Below are 8,501 nucleotides of genomic sequence, written 5' to 3'. Positions count from 1 at the left end.
CACCAGCGTATTTCGCTGTCTTTTTTGTTTTTTTTCCAAATAATAGAGTTGGCCCCATGCGAAAGGAAGGACGAAGGAAATCCAAGACACACTTCACAAAAACCACACACACACACAAGATATAAAGTAAAACTTTATCATGACATACACGTTTAAAGCCCTGAGAACCATATCTTTATATTACTAATATGAACAAAACTGAATGCGTCAATCACTTTGGAAAAGTGCTCCTCTTTTAAATACAATCAGCACAAACCAGTTTTACAAGCATTCACATCCCAATTTTGTTTTAATCAAAAGAGAAAACTATAACATCAGTAATGTTATTATTATGGACATGATAACAAACGTACAAAAATATGCACAAACCCCACAGATGTATATACGGAGCATTATACAAGCCAAAAACAACAGAATTGATAAATGAGGTATTCAATAACCACTTACATATGCACTTGTATTACACAGATCAGGTTAGATTTAAACAATTCATAATCTAATAAAATCCAAACCATCCAGGGACAAGGTTCTGCAGACTTTCAACTTCACAGTTTCCTGAGTGATGTGACCTCCTTGCCTGTAACTGATGACAAATCAAAAAGCAACAAAAACCGAACCAATCTAAAATGGCATTTAGCAAGTCACTAGAGACAGCTTTAAGGTTGTCCAAGATTTGCATTTGGATGTGTCCCTCAGTATACATGCCAATTGCATAACTTCAATACCAAATGCAACAATGACAGCAGCCCAATGCCCTGAGGTAAGAGGTCTTCAAGAGCCCACACAGACACACAATTGTAACCCACATAAGCCTGAGCTGTAAACTGAATTCCCAGTGAATGTGGTTCTAACCTGTTGCCCACCCTTGTCATGGTGTGGTCTTGGAGGACAGCACCACCTGCAGTCTCCTACATGGCGTTACATGATTGTTACACACCCTCTAGCATATTCTGAACTTGCTCTCACACACGCTCCCTCTCTCATGCAAAGGCTGTAAGGCTACACTGTCAGACAGTCATTGACTAGACTGATTGGATAGAAAACAGACATTTCTGTTTAAAACAGCGAGAGAAACGAAAAAGGGTTTTAGTGACACCACCTAAGTGATCAAGGTAACTCGATCCATCAGAAGAAGAAAAATCAACACAAATAAATAGCATACCTTGGTTTTGAAACCAATAACATGAATGATGAATGCCTTAATGTCTGACGGAATTCATAAAGATCATGGAAATAGGTTACTCTTCAAAGGATTAAGCTTGAAGATAAAACAGTCATTCCTAGCAGAGTCATGAAAGGTTCACTGTTCTCTCACAGCTGATTAAGGCAGCAACTACATCTTTCACCTTTATTAAATGTGGACATAATATTTCATTGAGGGATTGCAGGTCTCTCTTCAGTCATTGTATATATGTTGTGGAGGTCCTGTAATCCTGACCGGTGGTCTGCGCCACAAAAGCCAACAAATAACAGCTAAAACACAGCTTACTAGGGAAGCAGGTAGCCTAGTGGTTAGAGCGTTGTGCCAGTAACCGAAAGGTTGCTAGATCGAATGCCCGAGCTGACAAGATAAAAATCTGTTTTGCCCCTGAACAAGGCAGTTAAACCCACTGTTCCTAGGCCGTCATTGTAAATAAGAATTTGTTCTTAACCGACTTGCCTAGTTAAATAAAGGTTCAATTTAAAAAAAGAAGGCAACAAGGCTGCCCACCTCAGAGATAAGGGGGTAAAAGGTTTAGAAACAGTTAAACGCCTCACATTCAACACAGATAATGCTAGAAATTAATTGAATCCAAATCATGTTCTATTAAAAATGCTGAGAAATTACCTGAACAGTATGAGAATGGAAATACTGTAACAGTGGATGTGTCGGAGGAATTTGGGAGGCCTGAACTTTGAATTGAGACAGAGAAACCAGTTGGAGAAACAGCTACCCTTTCTCAGTCTTATTCAATGTAGAGGTTAGGTCGAAGGGCTTTTTGTGCATCATACACTGTGCGACTGCAGCATAACTCACTGAGGTATATGTCAGGTGATGTGTGCCATGCCAGGCAGAACAATACCAGTCCCAAGACTCAATCACAGGTAAGCAAAGGTCTGATTAAGATAAGGAAAGCAACATAACTAGAGCTGACAACTTTAACAGCAGGGACTATAGAAGATGGGCTATTATGAAACCCATCCTTTACCCCACTGTATCCTACCTAGTGGTTCAGCTAGCCTATTCGGCTAACCCACAGCAGCTAGCACACAACAGCCTGGGCAGGGAACAGGGCTAGTCTTTGGTATTCAGCTGTGCACTGACCAGAGGCTACCACACACCAGAGGATTACGGTGTAAAAAACTGGCCACCTGATTGTACACATGCAGAGCAATACTCTTAAATAGATTTAGTCTCATAAAATGCAGGAAGCCAGAGAAAACCAGAGGAGAGCAAGCCCATCCCAGTTCAGCTTGGTATAATAATGTGCCCCCAAGAAAATCCAGCAGTCAAGTCTCTACGTTTGTAGTCCAGCATTCCGGAGGAGTCCACTCCTGTGGACCGTTGCTCGTCACAGGGACTCAAACACCCAGGTCAAGTCACGCTGGCTTTCAGCAATGAGGTATGTAGTGTACGTCTCCTTCTAGAGAGTCTGAGGTATTCTTTGAAGACAGTTTGTTAGACTTGCGCATTCTTTCGGTGGGATCCTTTTTTTAAAATGACAAAGCGAGTCCATAATAAGAGACTTCACAATGCTTCCTGAGAAAGGCCCCTCTCCCAAACGGAGAGGCGAATATGAGGTTTGAAAAGGTATGTGGTTAAAACACTTCTGGTCTGTCAGTGTTGGAGGAAAACCATTGATGGGTGGATATGTCTCTCCTCTCTGTTGAATTGAACTAGGGACACACACTGATCCCAGAGCAGGGACCAGAACACCTTCACCACCTTTCTGATTATTAGATAGATAGATGCGGGGTGGTGAGTTTGGAGCTTGCTAGTCCTAAACAGATCGGCGGATCAGTCGGTTCTTATAACATCACATTGTGTGTGATAAAATGTCCAGAGCTAATTCTGATCCTCAAAGCCTTTTAGACACAAGCACCATCTGTATCTTGAGTTAGATTGAAGATTAAGTACATCATTCCAAATAGGCTAAATGAGTGGGTGACTCCCTGGTATTGATTGTGGGAGTGACTACTGTATACGAGGTATTACATGGCGATCTGTAGGATCAATAATGTAGTGCACTCAGAAGTAAAAAAGGCTACGGACCGTCGTCATGGCAACTCGAGCGTTGTGATAGAGTTACTGTATAAATGCGTAGGAGGTGTGCTGAGGTGAGTGAGGTTCCGTTGTGAAATTCCCCAAAATTCCCCTGATTTCAACAAGATCAAAAAGGATACAAAAATAAAGTTAATTCAGGTGAAGTATACTACAGCTCCTGAGGTAAAGATACCACTGCAGGTTACTTGATTTTAGGTATGTAAAAAGATAACTAAAAAAATAATAATGTTTCAAAAAACAAAAAAAAAAAAAAACAAACGGCAACAAACAAAATCATAAAATAAAACTCTTCAAGTTCAGTTGTGAACACCTGTCAGTGGGTTTTGGCTGAGTGATTTGATTGTGTTTAGCATGCATTTGGTATAAGAGTCTCTGTGTGCTGGGTGTCTGAAATGCATGTGTGTTTGTGCACATGTGTGTCGAGTGTGTAAAATGCATAGGTGTGTGTGTGGGTGCATGTTTTCTTGAGATGTAATTGGGTGTGTGAATTGTGTATTCATAAATGGGTAGCCAAGGTTGACAGGAACGATGAGGTATTTGTTGTGCAACAGTTTTTTCTTGTCGATTTATCAATGTACTGTATTCATGCTAGGCCTCGGTGGTGAGGAAAAGCCTGGAGAGTGGGTGGTAGGGCGGCCTGAGCTAAGGTGAGCCACTGGAGGAGGGCTCGGCCGAGCAAGGCCCCTTGGAAGAGGAGGAGCTTGGACTGTGGCTGTGAGCAGAGGTGGCGAACCCAAACCCAGCGCTGGGTCCAACAGGGGGCACTGTGGCCGCAGTGGACACGCTAGTCCCTGGTGCGCCTGACTTCTGTGCAAACAGGGTTCCTACAGGACAGAAGGACAAACGGAACAATACAACAAGATAAACAACACGGCCAAATCCGTTTATTTCTGAGTGTATGTACACGCACGCTCACACACACACACCTGAATAGAGTGTGCCGTTGACCTCCACAGACACACTGATGCTAGCAGATCCATTGGTGGAGATGCTCAGAGCCATGTCCTGCTGCTTCTCATCTAGAAAGAAAGAGAAATAGGAAGTGTAAACCACTGTGGGCAGAAAGCAAATCCAGAACCTCGGACCAATTTAAAAAAAATATATCTCCAAAGGAAAGGACGCAGAAACATGGGAACTAGAATCGAACTCTCTCTATTCATTGTCTACACCGGTACTGAACAATAACATGCAGTAAGTGAGAATCGGGTGTCACGCACATTTCCTTGTGGGTGTCTTGCAGCATACATCTGCATAACCCACTGAGGAGAGAGAAACACAATCATGTCACAGTAACCCCAGGAAAACAATCTGCACTTCCCCTCTCAAAGCTTTTATTGTGTAGTAGTCATAATGTGTTGATTGTTGTACTCGGAAACACACATACAAGCTGCACCTCTACTGTGTGTGTGTGTGTGAGTGAGAGAGTGTGAGAGAGAGCGAGAGAGAGACAGACGTGGGGAATAACCAGCATGTGATAACATTAAGGCGCCAAATAAAGCATGTGTTATGACGTACATCCAAACAGCCAGAGGCTGTGCTGAAGAGGCGCAGGTCAGTGAGTCAGCTAGCAGAGTGGCCTGGGAGCCTTCATCTCTGTTGTGCAGTGACCACTGCGTTGCCTTTATAATGGCTTCTATATGTCATCCTGTATCTCACGGGGGAGCTGGAGAGTTGTGAGGGTATCTGGTGTAGGCCGTGTGTTTTTTCATGGTGCTCAGAGAGAGAGTCAGGCATCGAGGGAACTTCAGCGTGCATCACTAGTGTACTTAAATGTATGCGTTTCATTGAGAAAATAATTACTAGTGCATATCAGGCATTACTCCAGTCTCGAATACGTATAGAATGTACTGTATGTGTCAGATACAAACTGACTATGATATGTAACTGTATAGAGTGCCCAGGGGGAGTCAGCCTGGGCACGTACCTCTAGCGGTGGTGCTGTTGCCCAGGCGCAGGTTCATGGGGACCTGCGAGGCCATGACAAGCAGGTTGTGTTGGAAGGCCTGCTGCATCAGACGCTGCTGCTCCTCTGCCAGGCGTGCCATCTTCCTCTCAGGGCCCTCACCAGTCTCCAGCTTCTCCCTCAGCTGCTCCAGAGTGGCAGCCCGGGCCAGCCCTGACACCTGCTGCTGCCCCAGCGCCAGGGACATGGAGGTACCACGAGCCGCTGCCATCACGGAGGGGGTGATCTCTTCTAAAGACAGGCAGGGTAGGAGAGGTAGGATATGTTACTTCCATGGAAACAAAAATATGAGATTCATTTCAGTATTGTAAAATCTGAAGATTTATTTTTAATAAAATGACAATTTAACGTAGTAAAATGAGGCCAAAGAAAGGGAGGGAGACCTGTTGAAACAATAACTACCTATTTTAGAGAAGAAGAAAAAAACACGTCAATTATGTTGGCCATTATACTGTAACTGAGCCACATTCCAATAACATCAAAGTTAAGATCAGATAAGAAAAATAGGTAATGGTAGTGATCCAGCCAGATCCCATTGATGAGGACAGACAGCTGTAATCCAGGCTGGCCGTAAAGTGTCCTGCTGTCTGTTATTAATCAGTAGTAAATGGTTAAGAGACAGTGAACAGCCCAGGGTCAAATCCTCAGTCACACTCAGACGCTTTGATCCCAAAGGGAGTGCATCGATCATCACACAATCTACAGTACAATACACACAGGAGAACAGCGGAGGCTGCTGAGGGGAGGACGGCTCATGGTTGGAATTAATGGAATGGCATCAAACACATGGAAACCATATGTTTTGTACCCCTTTTCACCCCAATTTCATGATATCCAATTGGTAGTTACAGTCTTGTCCCATCACTGCAACTCTCGTACGGACTCGGGAGAGGCGAAGGTCAAGAGCCATGCGTCCTCCGAAACATGACCCTGCCAAGTCTCACTGCTTCTTGACACTGCTTGCTTAACAGGCGCACCAATGTGTCGGAGGAAACACCGGCCCGCCACAAGGAGTCACTAGAGCGCAAGGACATCCCGGTCAGCCAAACCCTCCCCTAACCCGGACGACGCTACGCCAATAGTGCGCCGCCTCATGGGTCTTTCAGTCACAGCCGGCTGTGACACAGCCTGGGATCGAACCCAGGTCTGTAGTGACATCTCAAGCACTGCAATGCAGTACCTTAGAGCGCTGCGCCACGCAGTTGGCAGAAACCTTGTGTTTGATACCATTCCACTTATTCCGCTCCAGCCATTCCCAAGAGCCTGTCTTCCCCAAGTAAGGTGTCACCAACCTCCTGTGCTGCAGAGATTCCATAACACAAGGCCTGCCAATGAACGTAACGTGTGTAAAGTACAAAATACTTCTGTAAAGGGCTATTAAGAAATCAGAGCATTTCTTCTTGTAATACTACTCTCTATTGGCTGTGGTGTCTAATCCTTTCCAGACAATTCAAGAAAATGATCCTGTAGTTCCTAACCATTGCGACAGAGGGCGCCACGGCACTATGGATATTTCTTGAGGGTTGTGCTCCGATCAGTCTGATGCGCTCCAAAACTCGGAGCTAAACTCTCACTTCTATCTTATTTGAACCCAATAGACAGCATGGGCTTTGTTTTCCTTTTGCCAAGATGCCTACTGTGTGTTTAGGCTATATCTTAATTGCAGTATTTATTTGTATTAATACATTTATAATTATTTTCCAATCGTAACCCTTCATTTCCAGTCGTTTATTGAGAAGTTGTTGATCCTTTAATACTCACCTTTTTTGAGAGTGTGGACGGGTGACGCCAGCAGGCCGTTGAGGCTCCCAGCGGCCCCCGCCCCCAGTGCAGACAGGTGCATCTTGGGAGGGGAGAGGATGTGAGGGGCTGTGCTGGGGGAGAAGCGGAAGAGGCTGCTGCTGTAGCTAGGGCGACGGCCCTCCCGGCGGTTACTGTCGATGGCCGCCTGAAGCTCGCCTGGCGAACTTAGACCTTTCCTCTCACACTCAAAGGGATACAGGTACTTCATGTACCTGAATGAGACAAACATTAAGATGGAAGATACGATATGCCATTTAGCAGACCAAAGCGACTTAGTCATGCGTGCAGACATGGTCTTCAGATCAGAGTACACACACACACACACACTATATTTGCAAAAGTATGAGGACACCCCTTCAAATGAGTGAATTCGGCTATTTCAGCAACACTTGTTGCTGACAGGTGTATAAAATCGAGCACACCGCCATGCAATCTCCATAGACAAACATTGGCAGTAGAATGGCCTTACTGAAGAGCTCAGGGACTTTCAACGTGGACGGGATTTCAACGTGGATTTGTCATAGGATGCCAAATTTCTAACAAGTCAGTTTGTCTAATTTCTCCCCTGGTAGAGCTGCCCAGGTCAACTGAAAGTGCTGTTATTGTGAAGTGGAAACGTCTAGGAGCAACAATGGCTCAGCCGTGAAGTGGTAGGCCACACAAGTTCACAGAAAGAGTGCGTAGCGCTTAAAATCGGCTGTTCCAAAATGCCTTTGGAAGCAACATCAGCACAAGAACGTTGGGAGCTTCATTAAACCAGTTTCCATAGCCGAGCAGCCGCACACAAGCCTAAGATTTCCTTGAGCAATGCCAAGCGTCAGCTGGAGTGGTGTAAAGCTCGCCGCCAATGGACTCTGGAGCACGCTTCACCAATCTTGATGCTACAGCATACAATGACATTCTAGACGATTCTGTGCTTCCAACATTGTGGCAACAGTTTGGGGAAGGCCCTTTCCTGTTTCAGCATGACAATGCCCCCGTGCACAAAACAGAAATTGTTTGTCGAGATCGGTGTGGAAGAACTTGACTGGCCTGCACAGAGCCCTGACCTCAACCCCATCAAACACCTTTGGGATGAATTCGAACGCCAACTGTAAGCCAGGCCAAATCGCCCAACATCAGTGCCCCACCTCCCTAATGCTCTTGTGGCTGAATGGAAGCAAGTCCCTGCAGCAATGTTCCAACATCTACTGGAAAGCCTTCCCTGAAGAGTGGAGACAGCAAAGGGGGGGACCAACTCCATGTTAATGCTCGTGACTTTGGAATGAGATGTTGGACGAGCAGGTGTTCACATAATTTTGTTGATGCAGTGGCAGAGAGGTCAAATAGCTACCTAACAGAGACCATGGTATGTAACAGCCTGAGTGTGCAGTAGCATTAGCAGCATAGGTATTTTTCCACCTCATAAAAATGTATAAAAGCGAAGCGCATAATGGAGAGAGAGAGAGAACACCGAGGATCAATACAAAC

The 8,501-nt window shown here is 45.0% G+C and overlaps 1 protein-coding gene across 2 annotated transcripts in view; it reads right to left on the bottom strand.

Annotated features, from left to right (window-relative positions):
• Positions 1-120: 120 nt before the first annotated feature.
• LOC110526363 (AT-rich interactive domain-containing protein 3B) overlaps positions 121-8,501 on the bottom strand; it is an 81,667-nt gene continuing 73,286 nt past the window's right edge. The window contains exons 6-10 of one of the 2 annotated variants that reach the window (XM_021607267.3): positions 6,990-7,243; positions 5,190-5,459; positions 4,483-4,524; positions 4,192-4,284; positions 121-4,089 (exon numbers count right to left, since the gene is read on the bottom strand). In XM_021607267.3, coding sequence (XP_021462942.3) covers positions 3,908-4,089; positions 4,192-4,284; positions 4,483-4,524; positions 5,190-5,459; positions 6,990-7,243 — 841 coding nt within the window. In that variant the 3' untranslated portion in view covers positions 121-3,907. The remainder of the gene's footprint in view (positions 4,090-4,191; positions 4,285-4,482; positions 4,525-5,189; positions 5,460-6,989; positions 7,244-8,501) is intronic. The other variant, XM_021607268.3, reaches the window with a different exon arrangement.

The sequence above is a fragment of the Oncorhynchus mykiss genome, chromosome 6 (assembly GCF_057628025.1).
Source record: "Oncorhynchus mykiss isolate SJ-2025 chromosome 6, ASM5762802v1, whole genome shotgun sequence".
Taxonomy (NCBI): Eukaryota; Metazoa; Chordata; class Actinopteri; order Salmoniformes; family Salmonidae; genus Oncorhynchus; species Oncorhynchus mykiss.
The sequence above is the reverse complement of the archived record's forward strand: the minus strand, read 5'-3'. Positions and strand labels throughout refer to the sequence as shown.